General features: G+C 33.3%; 1 protein-coding gene across 9 annotated transcripts in view; it reads right to left on the bottom strand.

Annotated features, from left to right (window-relative positions):
• TBC1D5 (TBC1 domain family member 5) overlaps window positions 1-19,937 on the bottom strand; it is a 515,818-nt gene that overhangs the window by 139,816 nt on the left and 356,065 nt on the right. For all 9 annotated transcript variants that reach the window (XM_081287560.1, XM_081287556.1, XM_081287557.1 and 6 more), the window contains one exon: window positions 1,664-1,806. In XM_081287560.1, the coding sequence (XP_081143686.1) occupies window positions 1,664-1,806 (143 nt within the window). The remainder of the gene's footprint in view (window positions 1-1,663; window positions 1,807-19,937) is intronic.

The raw sequence follows: 19,937 nt of genomic DNA, 5'->3' as shown, positions 1-19,937 counted from the left end.
AAATTCACTCTATCTTTAAAAGACAACATCTATTATATGGATTTAGCCACAAAATTAAAATAAGCTTGACTAAATATTCATATGAAAAAGCAACTTCTTTTCTGCACTTTTCCACATGTGCCCATGTTTTATAAAACAATCAGTAGAAAGATTAAAAATGTATAAGGGCTTCAGCTGCCCCAAATTTGCCATGTTTTATGAAATTAAAAAAATAGATTTTAGTTCAGGAGACGATTAAATTCAATTTACAAATATATAGGTAGGTGTGTGTGTGTGTGTAATGTGTCAGAGTCATGAAGAGACCAACTGTTAATTGTCTAAGATTACAGAAAATCAGAATACATTTCAGAAGTTGTTTGACGTGGAAAGTTCTGTGAAAATATGATCCAAGTTTTTTTTTTTTTTTTTTGCTGTTCTAACAGTTTTCTCATTCTTTTTGTTTTTTATTACTTACAATTTTAAAAACATACAACTTTCAAAGGGAGCTAAATATGCAATACCCAAAAATCAAGTATCCACCACATCTATCCAAACAGCCTCAGCTACTTTCCAGATGTCTTCTATGGTGATTTCCATGTTTTTATATGATTAACTCCAGCTCCAAAAGAAGGAATTCTCACTTTGTCTGTCAAAACCCAAACTGTTTGACCTTTAAGGCACAGGAAAAAGCTCAATTTTTGGATAAAATGTGGTGCTCCTGGCACTTATTTAAGTAATTTTGAGGGAATTAAAAAAGTATAATCTAAAAATTTTAAAGAATATTAGTGTTACCAGAGGCATAACAAGAGCATCTGGCACAACTGGTATTCTATTAAGAAATAAAGAAAGCTATATAGCAAGTTAACAGTCATGATAAATAACAACTCCAAATGGTATATGTTCTTTTGACAAAATGCTGCTTAATCTTAACAATAGTTTTTTACTTCCTAATTCAACAACAGTACTTTGTGCAATCTTTACTAATTTTGGCTTATAAATCTTGTTTGTGAACTGTGATTATTTTTGAAAAGAAAAATAATTTGGATTACTTTGAAATTTAAAACATGCTCTGATATTTTCTTCATGACAAGGATTATCAGAGTATTGAAAGGGGGTAGGCACTGGCGTTCTGGCTATGGTAAATTGCCTTAGGTAGATCTGAGGTTATGGGAATGCCTCTACCATTAGACACTACACTGGGGAATGAATTTTGATAAAATTTAACTGGGAAGAAGTCAAATACTCTTTTTTTTTTTTTTTTTTTTTAATTGGTAAGGCGATGATACTATACAAACAGCTCCAACTTTCAGATAAACATTGTTGAATACTACTACATGTCAGAAGGTGGAGCTCTACACATATCTGAAATACTGGCTTTTATATATGAATTTCACAAATGTGTGTAACAAGAAGATTAAAGCAGGAGTATCTTGAGAAAAATGGTTCTAAAAAATATTTCAATTCTTTCATGATAAAAATCATCCTACACATCTCCAAAAACATAATGGCTACTGATAAAAGAGATGCTTACAATTTTCCATAGAATCATTGCTATATCATCTACTATAAAAATTTAGGTATATGTAAATCGAAAAATAAAGTTTAAAATATATTTTAAAGGCAAAAAACCACTTTTGAAAATCAGGGCCCCCTAGTCGAATACAAGCAAAGTCCTAATACTTACAAGCATCTCGAATGTAGAGTAACATGGCTATGAAGATATAGTCCACTAAACTCAGGCTGAGGCCATCTGCAAACAAGGCATCCCAGACCACCAGGAGGTCCTGCAGAGGGAACTCTCTGCCAAACAGCAGCCGCACCCACCGTCTGTAGAGAAACAAAACAAAAATTTAGAAAATGGTACTTTTGAGAGGAATTATGAACAAGTTATCATTTTCTCATGTAATTGTGAAAAAATTTGATTTATTAACTGAATACAGTGAGCAAACATTATATGTCAAAGACACATTACAGCAAAATTTAAGTTTTGAGCAAACATATATAAAATACAGTAAAATCTAAGTTTTAGGCATGTAAACTAATTTTAAAATTCTATACTAGGCTAAGATGATTAAACTTTTATTTATCTAAGTGTACATGTTTAAAAAGTGTAGAAATTTTTCATATTTAATAAAAACCACAAATCCTCAAAAGGAAAAAAGAAAAAATGAATATGTAGTGGTCTAGTAGTTACCTCATATGTAAAGATCTGAATTAAAAATACAATTTCCCCAAATTTCATAATCTTTACAATTTTTTGTTAACTTAACCTTTTGCAAGCATTTATATGATAACAAATTACTATAGCCAAACCTTTATAACTGCATTCTCGCATGGTATTCTTATTTAAAATATTCATTTAACATTATATGTAGGGGAAAATTAGTACTCTTGTACATATTTTTTTGGTCAAGTGTATATAGTTATCTTAAATGAAAATATAATTATACTTAAATTTTAGCTTTAGAATAGATGTATTTTCTTTCTAGGGAAGCTTTTCAAGTTGATTTCTATGGCCAGGTAAATGAGTATCACAGAATAGACATGAACAGTAATAGTAACTTTGTGTGTAATTGTATTACATAAATAGTGACATTTTATACTTTCAGCAAATGCTAATTAATTTATATCTAATGCTTACAACATAAATAGGAATAATTCAATTTGGTATACTTTTATCCATTTATACTTCAAATTTTATATAATATTGCTACACTTTTCTTAACAAGCCTTTTGCTTAAATACTTCAGTGAGTATTTTGTGATTCTGACACATAGCAAAGACTTAATTGTTCTAAGTTGCTAGTGCTATCAAGTAATGGAGAATAGAAAAAACTGCTCATAATTTAGCTAGGAAATATTACTTCTTTGTAAAATTTGAAACCAAATATAACCATCTGTGAAGTTACAGTGAGGAAAAAGAAAATATTTAAATACTTTTCTCTGGGAGTATTATATTTAAGGAGGAATTAAAGTTGTGGGAAAAAAGTATATAACCTCCCCTATATATCCCAGCGTAATTATTGAAAACTATGACATCAACTACTTAAGTTTTATTAGTTATTATCACCAAATTAATCAGAATAATTAGACTGTATGTTTTTAACTACATCAATTACTGCATTTTTCAGGGGAAAAAATGCCCAGGTGACATTTATTTTTTTTTAAATGCTTACATCTTCTGTCATTTTCATTTATCTTTAAAATTATATTCCATGCTAAAATGATGAGTGACTAACTTAAAATTTATATATTTTGTCAAATATGCTTGTGTTTATGTGCCTTAAGAAAAATTACTCCTCCCACACTTCTAATTCTTTTAAATTACAAATGCTAATATTTAGTATGCCAAAAAGAAGAAAAATATTTCTAAGTTAAATGGGTTGTTCTTCTGAATTACAAAGAATTAGCCAAAGCAAAGAATATCAGGGGAAATAGATATGGGCAAAGCAAAATAGTATGTGGATTAAACCGTTTTGAGTACTCCTGAAAAGGATTTTTAACTGACACATACATAAGTGCATTCTTAAATGACTAAAATATTTAGAATGAAGCTACTCAAAATTATTCAATTGATACAAATGAAAGAAAATCCCAACAAAAATAAAACAAACGAAGGTTGGTACACAATCACAGTTGAGTGTTGCTGTCCTTCCCAGCCTTCCTTACAGCTCAAATGCCTGTAATTTTCCTATAGGCAATAACATTTTTGGTTTCATCACAGACAGTGCTTCAAGAGCAAAATAAACAAAGTAGCTTATTTTTTAAAAAATAATTTTTATACCTATGATTTTTATAACTAAATGCCAGTTATTGCTCAAACTTCTCTTGCAATCTTCCTGCTGGTTAGAGTTGTATTAGCTTAGCTTCAAAAAGGAGCCCACAGACACATGCATGCAGCAAATTCCACTGCAGTACTGTCAGGAGGGCAACTGCAAAAGCTGGTAATTTACACTGAATACAACACTTCTGATTGTTATCTGTGTCCAATGGTTTATATGTTTAATATTTTCAAAACTACACAAAATGCAGGTCTCTAGTAATTTTGTGTAATCTGTTATGTGCTGTTTTGTAATTGCTTCACATTGCTTCAAAGTTTTAAGTTACCACAGGAGTAAATAATTCTGGGACAAGAACTAAATCTGCATGAGAGAGAGAGGGGAGAGGAGGGAGGGAGGGAAGGAGGAAGAAGGGGGAGGGGAGGGGAAGTGGGAGGAAGAGAAGGGAGGAGAGTGGAAGAGAGAGAGAGAGAGAGAGAGAAGGAGGGATGGATGCAGGGAGGGAGGGGAGATAGCAGTAGTAAGAGAAAGGGGGCAGATCTACAAAGCTCTTTGTAAAGAGCTCTATATACTTCACTAAGTGCTCTATCTGTTGTTTACCAAGGTCTTGTTAAATACACTGTAAAGCCACCTGTCACATTACTGAGAAGCAAAGGTGTAGCAAAATTTGAAGCATAGGCATTGATCTTCCTAATGGTGGCACAAAAATAATTCAGGAAGTGGGGGGAAAACCAGAAACACATTAAAAATAATTTATTATTAGATGCCTACTATGTTATTTTATATTAGTATTTGTAATTTGTATATACTAGGATATTTTAAAGTAAAATACTCTTTCCTCTATTTTATATGCTCTTATGCCCAAACTAAGGTCAAATTCTCAAAATATTTAAGAACCACCATATGACTAATAGAATGCTGTGGGACCAACAGTGACATCAATAATTTAATCATTTAAATCTCAACTGGATTTAGTTCATATATATATTCACAGCACAAAAAATTTCCTGTGCTATTTTTGGGCTTTACTTCATTGAGCTTAAAAGCCAAGGAAAATTCAGCCTATTATGGAATGAGTTACAAATAGAAATTATTTCGGGAAGCTTTTGTATTCTTAGAAAGGAAAACTTACTCTAAGAAATGAGGTCTTATAAAAAAGTCACTTCTACAATTAACATGCTTTTATTGCAGTTAAAAATATTTAGTGAGAGCTGAAGTTATACTTAAGGGTAGCATTAAACCTTTCTTTTTCCCTTAAAGATAGCTACAGTTTAATTGCTTGATACTATTAATCTTGCTTTATGTATGTTACACCTGCAGACTGCAATGCTCATATATTTTATCACTTGTGATAACACAATAATTCCTATTTTACCAGACCTACTTAGTAATTAAAATCTGTACAAACAAAAAAAGATTATCTGAAGTATTACAGTTACTAATAAGCCACTCAAAGACAGGGCAGTTTCTGTTTGCACCTATACTGTTATTCTCTATTTTAAATTTCTGTGTAACTAAGCTGCTATTCTCAGGAATCAGTAACTACTGATAGTGTTATTGTGTGGTGAATGACCCATAAAAACACCATGATAAGTCCATTTTTAACCATCAGTTTATAAAAACGATCCATTTATGTTTCAATAGCCTTGGTCCAACATGGCTGTAGTGGGTTATATAAGGAGAAAGAAATTTAAATCCTTGATCTTCATTTACCTTTTCTTTTAATGACCCTTTAGTGTCATATTGATATATCTATCTTACAAGAACAAGTAATGTAGGAAAGCTATATTTGACTTAATTCAACAAACTTCATAAGGGCATGTCAAGTAACCTGTGATCATGAAATGATAGCACTTGGTAAGCATGTTCAAACGCAACAGAGCAGTGTTATATTTTTGCTCAATTAAATTAATTTTAGGTTTTGCTTTCTGTTCACTTCTTTTCAGAGCTAACGAATTTTAAATAATCAATGCCTGGTATGGAATAAACACAGAATCCAAATGCTGTTATTATCGGGAAAAAACAAAAGCAAGTCAAAAATGTTTTTGTGAGGTTGAGCACCTACCACCTGGACTAAATTTAGGCTCTTATGTTGGGTTTCTTTGTCTTTCCTGTTTTCAAACTAATTAATCCTGAGTATTCCTTTAAACTAACTCTGTGAGAATAGTCAAAATTAGAATTTAATATTGCATTTATTATAATTAAGGTCACAAAGGCATTCTCAACTTTAATTCTAACTTTAGAGAGCAACTTTACAAAAAGATGGAAGGACAAATAAGTAACTTAGTTCTAATTTTGCACATCTTATTCTTGGAAGGGTACTACTACACAGTACATTCCTAGAAGATGCTTGACTCGCTTAATAAAGTTTTTATCAACTATTTCAAGTAGGTCCTTCTAAAAATATTTGGGATTTGCATGACTTGGAAAGATTTGAATCCTTTAAGCCCATCAACCTCTGCTTAAAACAAAATAGGAAGATCAGAAATGTCAAGTGATTTGTGTTTAAACAATTCAGATATACTTTCTTAATGTTCCTGGTAATTTATGGGTTGAACCCAGCTTGGATTTGGCATTAAGGAAAGACATGTTAAACCTAATTTAACCCCCAAAGCATATGTACTTGTACTTCTAAAAGTATATTTTTGACTTTGAGGAAAATTCTCAGTTCCTTTCAGAGGGCAATACATAGCCCTTTATTAAGGAAGGTTTCTTATTCCAAAAATAAGTTCCTAATAATTATCACCCATCCCTACTGTAATTTATTCTCCTTGGCAAGTGTTTGAAGCTGTTTTGTCAGAACAAATGTAATACGCCCTTTGCAAAAATAGTCTGAATAGAAAGTACAGCCTTGTGTATCTTGTTTTTTTAGAGATACAAAAAGCTCATGAAGATGTTGGATAAAGATGACCATGATATTTTAAGGCTGTATATATAACCCTTGAACGTTTTTATACATGCACCAACCTCTTTTTAGATCTATGTCTGCTATTATAAGTACGACATTTCAAAGACTAATTTACTAGTAAATTCAAATAAAGCTAATGAACGATAACAGATATAGCTATGGGGTAATGGAGGCCTCCCAAAAGCAATGATGGGCCATTCAGATTTTTTTGTAACTCCCAGCATAAGATAAAAAATGAAGAAATTCAAAACAAGGTTACAAAAATGATGATATATTTTAAATGTTAACATTTACCAGTCAATGATTTTAAACACAGATTTACTATGATGGAGAGTTTATTACAGGGAATTTTGAGAAAATACACTCTACATATTAATTTAGATATCTGCATTATCATGGAAAGTTATATTCTAGTAAAAGAAATACAAGTCCTTGCATTTTGAAAGAACAGCATATCTTCATTTCTAAAGGGTTCTTGGGTTAAGTCCTCGTCTGTGAGGGGCTGATCAGTATGGCTCAGTTATCTAAACAGCCTGCAAATCAGCACTATATTGGAAAATGACAATGACTTGGCAATGCTCATCTTTACTGAGCTGGAGCTAAAGTGGCTTGTGGTAGGGTGAAGTGAACATTCTTCACTGACTTCCTCTCCTGTCTTATGCTACCTCTGATATGACCATTATTAAGAATGGTATGAAAAACAATGAGAATTTTCATTTAACAAATATTTACTGAGCATAGGCAAATACTCTGTTAAGCCAAGACTAGATGTTACAATGACAACTCTCAATCAGTAACATGGAAATTATCCAAAGTAAATTTTAATTCAATAATAATCCTATCAACCTGCCTTCCTACAGACACTTTTCATTTTTCTATGCCCCCACCCCACTAAGTCCTCCAAAGAACCCGGGTATGTTCAGGGAATGCAAACTAATGGCAGCATTAGCTAAAAATAATTAGGAAGGTAAAAACAATTTAAAACATTACTGAATACATTTCAAAGCCAAGTATTAATGGTTTTTGGATTATCCACCATTTGGGATTATATATGCCCTAGTTCCCATCCATTAATGCAGATAATCAAGAACTGAATGTGGGCTGGGGATACAGCTCAGTGGTAGAGTACTTGCCTAGTATGTGCAAGGTCCTGGATATAATTCCCAGCACTGCAAAAAATAAAAAGAGCTGAACATATCTGCATGGGGCCCAAGTGACTTACAAGGGGTAAAGAGAGAGTGAATGGGGTGGCGAGGAGGGACTGAGGCAGGGGAAAAGAGGAGGGTGGTAGAGGGAAAAGAGGAGGGGGACAGAAGGTGGGATAGAGGAAGGGAGCGGGGAGAAGAGGGGAGAGAGGAGATGCGGGGGAAGGGAGAGGGGAGAGAGAGAGAGAGAAAGAGAGAGGGAAGGAGGGAGGGAGGGAGGAAGGGGGAGAGAGAGAAAAACCAGGAAACCTGGAAGGCACCAGTAGAGATGAAGGGCAGTCAACTCCACTGCATTCATTATTTACGGAATATAGGTTTCTTTACAAATTTATAAGTCCAACACAAACATCACAAATTACTTCTCCCTGTAAGTGGGAGTTAAATGGAAACAAAAGTGTTAAAGAGGAGTTGGAGGCTCCACTTTATCCCTGGCTGATAGTTGAAGTTTAGTGTCCAAGTTTAGTGTCCAAACAATTTTATAATCAACTATGTGTGTGTGTCTATTATTTTTTTAAAGGACAAATATACACTAACCAAGGAAAATTCTTTCTTATGCATGGAATATTACAACACAGTGTTTTAAAACAATCACAATTTCTGATGACAGTGCCAAATATCATGCATTTATAAGACTTTTGATTTCTGAAAGTACTACTTTATTTGATCAAATAAGCTTCAATTCTTTAAAAGCAGAATTACTGCAAGTGGTCTGTGGAAGATATGCATCTGAGGAAAAAATTCCTGCTCATTTCAGAGATACAGAGATGATTTTTTGATCACCTACCTCCCCACCCTATTTCATAGTTACTGGGTCAAACAAGGAGGGCAGGGATAGGTTTACAGGATTGACAGAGGAACATGGCATAGCCTGAGTCACTCTCATTTAAAAGCTGACTACTTGTTACAGTATGATACTGTAACTCCTGAACATTGTAAAAGACCTATTGTTCTCCTGACTTTTACACTTGTCTTTAATTTTCTTTAATTCCAAAGGTATCTAATTCAGATATGTATAAGGAAAAGCATGCTTCACATTAATGTGGAGGGTCACAGGATTCAGAATTTACAGTATTTACTACTGCTAGGTCGTCCATGGTAACGATTATTTCTGAGTGAAGAAATGGAGTTTTCTGAAGGAATTATTTTGACAAATCACACTTCGCTATTTAATAAGTGCCACTGCTACAATACAGTAGTAACTACAGCTACAGGACCCTACAAGATTTAGAGTGCTTCCTTTCAGGGAAACTCATTAAGGAAACTATAAAGGACCTTAAACTTACAAAGAAAAATTAATTGCTACTTTTGGTCAGCTGATTTTAGAAAGATTTATGAGGTCTAGTATTGGATATTAGACTAACGGAGAGAACAGGAAAATTCAGTGAAGTTTAGTTTATAAAGGCATCATAATATACATGTTCATAAACTAATCTTCTTACAAGTCAGTGCAAATATGAAGCAACAAAAACATAAAAGACTTTAAATTTATTTTCATCAACACATTTTCTTTCCATATTAGCTACCAGTTATTGTGGCTAAGTCCTGGAGTCAAAGTGCTTTAAATCCAGGACCCAAGCTCTTAAGCATTGCTCTCTGAGGTGGCTTCCTAGCTACCATCTTTCTCACTTCCTTAACTATTTCATTCCCTGTGAATTAAAATGAAAACTAGGTGAGGTTACTTCTAGTTTAGAGTACTTGCTTATTGGCAAATGTCAAAAATGAATTTTAAAGTATAAAAGGACATACAATATGAAGCAATTTTCCTTCTTATCCCTTCCCTGACAACAAACCAACTTTCCCAAGAGCAGTAAACACGCTTTCATAATGGAGCCATTTTAATGCATATATGCAAAACATAAATGGGTGTATATCTTGCCAAGCATTTTTATATTTAACAATACGATTGTTAAAATTGATATTATTCCAAATCAGCATATAGAGAAATACTTTGTTTTTAATAGTTACACAGTATTCCTCGAGTATTCAGGTCATTATTTAGCAGTTCTTTAATTTTGGAAACATTTAGATTATTTCCTTCTTTATTACACAATTATCTTGTACAAGTCTTTGTTCTTGTAAGATCTTGGGAAGATACAAAACTGCTTATTTCATGTCACTTCAACACTTTAGTTTGATGTAGGATTTTTTTTTTTTTTGCAAAAATAGTATTGAATAATCTCATGAACACAAAAAAGGAGGGTTAGGAACATATAAAACAGTGGTTTTCAAAATATGGTCTCTAGACATCAGCATAATCTGGAAATCTGTTCAAAATGCATATTCTTGAACCTCACTTATCCACTTATCCTGTATCTACTAAGAAAGAAATTCTGGGCAGGGCCCAACAAGCAGCATTTCAACAAGACCTTTAGGTGATTCTGATAAGCTCAAGTTTCAGAACCACTACTTTCAAGAGGATGTAAAAAGATACAATCTTGGGCCTGAGAGCTACCATGGACCAAGGAAGTTTCAGTGACTCCTAATGCCTTCAGGCTCTTTTCAGCTACAGGGAGGTCCCTTTTTGCAGAAAGAAATTTTAATGTAATGTTAAATTTACTGTATTTTCTTTATGGTTTATGAGTTTATGAATTCCCCACCTAAAAATAAAATAACTGGTTTTGTGTATATCATTGCTACTTGTGGAATTCATTTTGGTGCAAAAAAAAAAAGATAGTTTCATGATTTACTAAATACTACAATACTACAAAAAATTACTGAAGCTTGTTTATCTTTTGTAGCTATTTTAAAAATAAATATTTTGTGGACATTAATTCTATTCTGCTTATTGTGCAAAGAGTTAATATATATCAGCTATGTCTAACTTAGTAATGTGAATAAATTAAGTACTCTATTTTATAGCGAGTCTCCCTGGTTTACCAAGAATTAGAAGATGTATAAGTCACTTACTAGTATTTCATTTCTGTGTAATTCTCCTTATATTTCCTTTAGCTATTAAACAATAAGCTCTGCTGTTATTGAGAGCATGTGTATGCAATGATTAATGATTAAAGAAAGATCTTTACTGTGAATTGTAAACTTTTTCGACCATAAAATTTTCTCATTTCTCTCATTCAATACTATTTGCTTTAAATTCACTTTGTTTATATGAACACCATTACACATGTCTTCATTTCTGCTGGCTTTTTCTGATAGGCCTGTGCAAAGATTTTTTTTTATCTTCAACTTTTTTCAATTTTCTTTGCTTAAGGGATGATTTTTCACAATAGAATACAGTTGGTTTAATTTTATTTTAAAACAACAACAACAATAAAACAAATCTGACTTGTCTGGGCCATGATGAAATAACTGATACTGTATATGTTAACACTATAAAAAAAAACTGAACACAAATTGTGAAACATTCAGACATTAGAAGATAAGCAGCACAGAACTGTTATCACTGACACGAGGAGGAAAGAGCAAAAACTCAACTGAGTAACCTATGATAAGTGGCTTTCTACCTGTAAGCACTTTTGAGACTACAGAGCAGGAAAGAGAAGCCAGAACACAAGGAAGGCATTGGCGTTGCTGAGATGAGAAGACAGAGATCAGAAGCCAAGGGAAGTCTGAAGGACATATTACCTTTAAAGAGTAAACTCTACAGAGAACCATTTCAGAAATCTGTGTAGGGTATCTCCTAAGTCCTAGCTGAATACTGCTGTGCACATGAAGGGTAAGCCTCTAGGACGCCAAGCTAAGAAAAACTATCAGAAAAAGAATTATTATTACTATGAATGGGAAAAAATCGCAAAATTTTACAAAGCTGAGAAACATTTATGTTTTGACCAATCAGATTCAGGAGAGGATGGTATGCATGGAGATTTCAAAAGAAACCTCCTAAGCATCATGCCTTAGTACTTAATAGTAAGGCTAAATCGGCCCTTGGATAGAAGTTACATTAAAACTATATCCTTAAAAATTCTGAAAAAAAAAATACTAAAGATCAATTGGAAAGATATTTTCAAGACTACTTGAATTTGTGTTTACCTAGATAGAAATCCTAATTAACCCCCAATAAATATGCTTTACTTTATCCTTAAAAAACAACAAAAAAGTTTCAACGATCCCAAAGTAATTTAATAAACAGACTGTCCAAAGTTAAATCAATATTCCTCTAAAGGAAGACTAGAGAATTAAGAAATCCAATAGTTATAACATCAAATGTGCAGCATTCAATAATAAAAAAATAACAAAATACGTGAAGAAATAGAAAGTTGACTATCAATTAAACATTTTAGAAATGAGTGATAACCTTATTTTCCATATTCTTTCTGAAAATATGAGATGCAGAAAATCATATAATGAAGCCATAATTATCAAGATCTCAAAACCTAACAAAGAAGTTATGAGAAAACTGCAGACCAAAATTCACCATGAAATTAAGCACAAAAATCCCTAACAAAATAATAGGAGACTATCTACAACCAATTATGTATAATAATCACTGACACCAGAAAGAAAGAAAGAAAGGTAAAGAGATGAAATAACTGTCTACAAAATCCCAAACAATCTAAAAAACTACTTAAAATTAATCACTGACTTTAGAAAACATAGAAGATGAAAGGTCAACATACAAAAGTCAATTATATTTTATACCGAAATAAATGAGTAGAAATTGAAATAAAAAATACCTCAAACTTGCAATCCTCCTGCCTCAGCCTCCTGAGCCACTGGGATTACAGGTGTGTGCGACTACACTCAGCAAAAAATAGCATCTTATGGTAGCATCAAAAAACAAATAAGTCATAAAATACTTAGGGATGAATAGAAGAAACAAATATTTTTATGCTGAAAACAACAAAAATGATGAACAGACTCAAATAAATTAAAAGATATTAAAAGATATACCATTTTAAATTGCCTAGAAAAATACCGTAAAGATGCCTATTATTAAAAAATAAACTTAATGGCTTTGATGCAATCTTAATCGAAATCACAGCAACATTTTTGGCAAAAGCAATAGGTCGATTCTAAAATATCAATGGAAAAGTAAAGGACTTAAGAAACCTAAACAATTTCACAAACAAAAAAAAAAGCTGTAGGATTCATACTACTGATATGCAGAAATACTATAAAGTTAAGGGAATCCATTATATAGATCAAGGAAACAGAATAGAGTTTGAAATAGACCAACATATATATGACCAACTGATTCTTGCTAATGATGTCAAGGTAATTCAGTCATGAAAGGATGATCTTTTTTCACAAACGATGTTGGAATAAATGTATATTCACTACAAAATGATTAACTTTGTACCTACATTTCACACTATATACAAAACTTTACTTAAAATTGATAATAGGCCTAAAGGCAATAATTATAAAATGTCTGAAAATAAGTAGAGAACCTTGTGATATTGATATATACAAAGGTTTCTTAGGACACAGAAAATTCTAGTAAAAAAACTGGTAAGTCAGACTTTATCAAAGCTAAAAATTTCTCTTTGAATGACACTGTTAAGCAAATGAAAACACAAGCAACACATTGAGAGAAAATATTTACAAAAAAACATGAAAAAGGACTTATTTCTTAAATATACACAGAACTCTCATAACTCAATCATAATAAACAAATACCCCAATTTAAATCAATGGACAAGATGTGTGAACAGACCCATCACCAAAAAAGATGTATGAATAGTGAATAACATATGAAAAGATGCTGAATTATGATTAATTATTAGGGAAATACAAATTAAAACCACAATGAGATATTATTATATAATTCACTGGAATGGCTTCCCCCTCACCTGTGGTGAGGCAAATCTTGCTAGGTTGCTCAGGCTGGCCTCAAACTCTTGGGCTGCAATGATCCTCTTACCTTAACCTTCCCAGTAGCTGGGACTATGGGTGGCTCAACCATGCCTGGCTTAAAAATGGCTTCTAAAAATGACAGAACAGAATGGTGACAAGGCTATAAAGTAACTGAACCTCTCATACACTTTTGATGATAATATAAAACAGTATTAGCCATTTTGGAAAGGAGTCTGAAAATCCTTTAATTGTTTCTCACAAAGTTAAAAAATATATTTACCAAACAGTCCAGCAATCTGTCTCCTTGGAATTTATCCAGAAGAAATTTGTTTACAAAAACACCTGCATGTGAGTATTTATGTTTTTATTCATAACTATCCCTAACTACAAAAACCTGAATGTCTTTCAAATGGTAGGGAGATTTAAAAAAAATGGTATACCCAAGTGTTGGAGTACTACTCAGCAATAAAAAGTAATGAGCTACTAATATGATGAAGCCTGAATGCATTATGCTAACTGAAAGAAATCAGACTTAAAAAGCTACAAACCACACTGCTCTATTTATATGATACTCTGGAAAAGGCAAAGCTATAGACACCAATTGAATAGATGAGTGATAGCCAGGGGGAAATTTTTAACGTGAAGGAACACTTCTATGTATTGGCTGTGATACAAATGGATGTGTATGTCAAACTGTAATAAAATCTGACTAACAAAACATAATCTAAGAAGTTCGTCACAAAAACTTAAACCATCACAAATAAACATGGTAAATAATTTTTTAAAAAATTATATTAATATTAAAGCCAAGTGAGTGAAAATGATGGAATGGATAAATTCTCAGTGACTGTACTTATCTCCTAGAGCATTAGGAATGCAGCATGTAAGGAAAAATCAGAAAGACTCAATAATCTTCTAGAAAGAGATAACATTCACAAAGAATACCATATAGTGCCCAGGGGAAAAACTGTTTGTATTTTCAAAATATTTCTGATAAGAGAAAAGCTGAAATAACCCAATGTGCATGCCACTGTTTATTTCCCACAGTCCTCTAATGTTTATTTCAGTCATCTGATAAAATTTTATCCTTCAGTTGGAGATGCAGTGTGAAATGTGCCTGCTCTATATTCTCTGGAACCTGAACCTCTGTACTTTGTTTGAAGGAGTCATCTCAAACCCAAAATGTCCAGTGCCTACCTGTTGCTGCTTTCACTCTTTTCCTACTTAGGAAGGAGTAACTCAACACTCCAGTTGCTCCAAAAACCTTAGGATCTGCCTTTTTCCTCATTCTTTCATACCTCATATTTAGTCCATCAGCAAATCCTGTGAGATGTGCCTTCAGAACATATTTGCAATTTACCACTTTTTACCAATTTTATAGATAACATCCTCATGTTATTTTGATTAACCAATTAACTTTTAAAATTAAATTTTCATTTTATTAAAGATTATCTGAGGATCTAAAATATATAAATAATGAGATTATGGTAGTTATCAAAATAGACAAACATATCTGTGCTCATGAAGCCTGATGCTAATAGAAATTTACTACTGAGAAACAATTATGATTGAAAAGCTTCCTCACTGATTTCCATGCTTCTACCCTTGTATTCCTGTAGCCCATCCTCATCACTGATTCCAGAGTAGTCCTTTCAAAGAGTCAGTCAGATGTCATGTCTCTGCTCAACTTTCTCTAATGGCTTGTCATTTCAGAGCTAGTCTATGTCCTTACAATGAACGGATTTCAAGATTGGATTGTACCTTTTGACCTCATTTCTCACTGCTGTCCTGCTTGCTTTGATTTAGCCCCACTGGGTTTCAGAATGTCAAGTGTACTCCTACTTTAAGTTCTTTGTACTTGCAGTGCCATTTGTTTGGAGGCCTTTTCCTTAGAAATGTATATTTACATCCCACAGCTACTTTAGGTATTTACTCAATCATTACCATCTTGGTGAGACCTTCTCTGACAAGTGAATTAAAAAATTAGAACTCTTGGGTCCCGTGTACTCCTTAGATCCATCTAATTTTCTCCATAATATTTAATCTATGCTTCTATGTCTATCTCCTCCATTGTAACAGAAGCTTCATATGTCGAGGCGTTTTCTTTATGTTGTTGTTTCTCCATTACTGCAAAGTCAGTGCCTACAACAGTGTCTGGCATATAATGTATGCTCAACACATCTTTATTCAATGAATCGTTTTAGCTGTCATTATAAAATCCAGTGAAAAACCATGGTATGTTAGAGTTGGATGCAACTTATTAATCCTCTAGTCTTGTCTTTGTAGCACCCTCTACAGATAATCTGGGTGAGATAATTTATTTATTTTTTTCCAACTATTGACAAGATTTATTTTCCATTTCCATGGTCTCTAGTCAGTGTGTTCTGCTCTCTTCCTACTGATTTAACCTGCTACAGATTGTTCATTTGGGATCATCTGGCCAATCAGTGGCAAATGGGCAAATGAGAAATTGTGAGATAAATTATTTATCAGGTCATCAGTAAGACAGTGGCAGAACCTGGGCTCATTTTTAATCTCCTGACTTGGAATACAGTACAACCTTTTTTTTTTTTTAAATTAAATGATTTTTGAATTTTATTTATTTCTTTATTTTAAATACACAATAACAGTGGAATGCATTACAATCATCTTTCTTTATGATACACTGCTCCTCAAAATTTTTCAGGGCTGAGATGTTAACTTGCATTAATTTTGAAAATATTAGCTATTTCCTATGGCATGAGAAAAGATCTTTCAAAATTTTTAAGTGGAGATCCAGAATAAGAAAGATACACTGATAAAGTTCTCCAATTCAAAAATCTTGAAACACCACATGTAATTCATAAAATTCTCTGGATTTATGTATGTGACTCCACAAATACTGATATTATGTCCATCAGCCATTGGTATAAAAAATTGGTATGAAATGTTTATTATCATTAAGTTCAAGTTAACAGCAATTTCACCAAAGAAATTTTTAGTGCCTAACACTGAGGAAAGGGGAAATTAGTATCTGGAGGCAGGTACTAAAGAAATGCTTCCCAATAGACTTGGCACACGGGAATGGAAAAAACTCCCTCAATACCACCCCATGTCACTGATAGGTTATCTTTTCTGTGGAACCAGGGGGACAGCACAGGCTTCTGCTGCTAGAATTAAAGTATACTAATTATGGGAGATACCTCACATAGGTCCTTTATACATCTGTAGAGATAACTTTAAAAATCATTGTTCTAAGTCTTTGCTAAGCCATCCATCAGCATTAGATAGGCTTATATAAAAAAGTGCACTTTTTTTCAGTACTATTCTGGGCATAAAGAAGGAACAGGCATTATGCACTTCCAATGATGAGGGACAAATTAAAAAGCTATTTGTTAACAGGATGAGTAACAAAATTGAAAATTGCTAAATAAGTGATTCTCAGTTAATTTTATGGGCATTTGGGTGCTAAGTTTCATTTTTCATCAATAACCATTTGTTGAGTGTGGAAACACAAACAAGCAACAAAGAAGACCCTTAACCTCATGGAACATTTTTCACACTCATCATCAACATCATCATCCAAGTGATTGTACATTCAATTTTTAGGGGATGAACCACAACGTTTATCTTGGATTTATTCCATGATGAGAACAAGTACTTTGGATTCTACCACTCTTCATTTTCCTACCTTCCCAATTCCCAATCTTTGATAAAACACAACATTTATTTCCCTTATTCTTAGTCATGGGTACAGACATGTATCATTTAGGAGAAACTTAGAAAACCAGAAGGATATTTCAAATACAAATTATTTCTCCTCAAACTCAGTAAGACCTTTCACTTGTGAAGCAATGCAGTGGCACTGGGAACAGGGCTATGAACAATGTGTGGTAGCCCCATAGTTCTCCACAGCTTGACTTCAGCCACTCTCCTAACAGCTATTCCTTCAGATTTCACTACAAGCTCTGATCCCTTTACCTCAACTTCCTCTTCATCTACCAGGCCTTCTTTCTGTCCCAATTTTCTCCTCTGTCTAGTTCAGAGACTATTGTCCATTATGTGAAAGACTTGATTACCTTAACTCATTGTCCATCTGTGTGACAATACTCCAAACCTAGCATCTATATGTTGATAGCTAGTGGTTGCTCAGGTTAATCACCCTAGCACAAGTATAAATTAAGTTACTCCTCCACATCTTGACTGGTACCCTCGACTCTATTTAGCATTCTCTTCAGCTGTCTTAGTCTGCTCATTATTAGTTTCTTCATAGTGTCTATTTCAGATTTTCTTTGTTATCTTCAGACCTCTCCCCAGTATACGAGTAGATCAACTCAAATCACTTAACGACTTTCAAAAGTTATTAGGAGACATAAATTGGATAAGGCCTTATCTAGGGATACCAACAGGACAGTTGGGACCTTTATTTGATATCCTAAAAGGTCCATCAGATCCAAATTCACCCCGAATGTTAACGCCTGAAGCAAGAAAGGCATTAAAAGTCATTGAAACATATATGGAAAATATACATTTGGATAGAATTGATATAAGTTTGCCTTTATTATTTATTGTACTACCAACTAAAAATATTCCTACAGGAGTATTTTGGCAAGAAGGTCCATTATTATGGATACATTTATCTTATTCTCCTAACACTATTCTTACTAGGTATCCTGAGGCTGTAGGACAATTAATACTCAAAGGAATAAAAGCAGCAAAGGGAGTGTTTGGAATTTCTCACAATAAAATTATTACCATCTAATCCTTTATTGTCTTTTTGGTCATTGTATCCTGTAATTTTTCCAAAAATGACAAGAAAAACACCTATCATGAATGCTCCAAATATATTCACTGATGGGTCAAATAATGGTACAGCAGCAATAGTTAAACCTGATCAAACTTTTACATTTTTAGTACCCAAACAAACAGCTCAAAAGGTAGAGCTTAATGCAGTATTACAAGCTTTTGTGATGTTTAAAGATTCTGTATTTAATTTATTCTCTGATAGTCAGTATATAGTTAATGCTATAGTATCCCTTGAAGATGCTGGTAGGATTTCCCCTTCTTCTACTGTTTTCTCTTTGTTTTCCACTATACAAAGTCTAATCTGGGACAGAAAAGATCCATTCTTTATAGGACATATCAGGGCACATACAGGATTGCCTGGAGCCCTTAGTTTGGGCAATGATTAGCAGATAAAACTACACATGACATACATATTTTCTCTACACTAGAAGAAGCTATAAATTTTCATAAAAGGTTCCATGTCAATGCTAATACTTTACAAAAGCGTTTTAAAATAACTAAGGAACAAGCTAGACAAATAATAAAACAATGTCAAAATTGTGTGACCTTTTTACCACAAGTTAATCTTGGAGTCAATCCTAGAGGATTGATACCTAACCATATTTGGCAGATGGACGTCACACACTTGCCAGAATTTGGAAAATTAAAATATTTGCATGTTACAGTTGATACTTCTTCTGGATTTTTGATGGGCTCCCTTCATGCTGGAGAAAAAACTAAAGATGTTATAGCTCATTGCTTACAAAATTTTGCCACTGTGGGCGTTCCAAAACAGTTAAAAACAGATAATGCCCCTGGTTATACTTCTACCTCTTTTAAACAATTTTGCTCATCATTTGGCATTACTCATATAACAGGAATCCCATACAATCCACAGGGACAAGGCATAGTTGAAAGAGCCCATCAAACTATTAAAGTGTACTTATTAAAGCAAAAAGACGGAAATGGGAAGGGGTATATATTCCCCAAAGATAAACTTAAAATAACCCTTTTTACTCTAAACTTTTTAAATTTGGATTCATCAGGACTTAGTGCTGCGGAAAGGCATGTGTGTCCAAAAAATGTGCTAAGGTACTTTGGAAGGATATTCTAACAGGACAATGGAAAGGTCCTGACCCAGTAATTATCTGGAGTCGGGGGTCTGTTTGTGTGTTTCCACAGGAAGAACAGCAGCCGATTTGGATTCCGGAGAGATTAACTAAAGTCCTGACCCAGTGATTGTCTGGAGTCGGGGGCCTGTTTGTGTGTTTCCACAGGGAGAACAGCAGCCAATTTGGATTCCAGAGAGATTAACTAAAGCGATTTCTACAGACCAAAAAGAAGATGATTTGGCTCAAATCCATAACAGCTGATATCCAAAACTCCAATTTGGCTATTCTTACATCTGCACCAGAACCAGGATGCTTTTTTCAATATCTATTTTATTATTGCCCTTTCCCATATCATGAAGTTCTATTTCGTTTTTTGAGCTCATACAGACTTAGATTAATATTTTGCTGATCAGTTCTATTTTTTTTTTGACTATAGA

Source organism: Spermophilus citellus (assembly GCF_964194105.1).
Source record: "Spermophilus citellus genome assembly, chromosome: 3".
Taxonomy (NCBI): Eukaryota; Metazoa; Chordata; class Mammalia; order Rodentia; family Sciuridae; genus Spermophilus; species Spermophilus citellus.
This window is presented reverse-complemented; position numbering and strand designations above follow the sequence as displayed.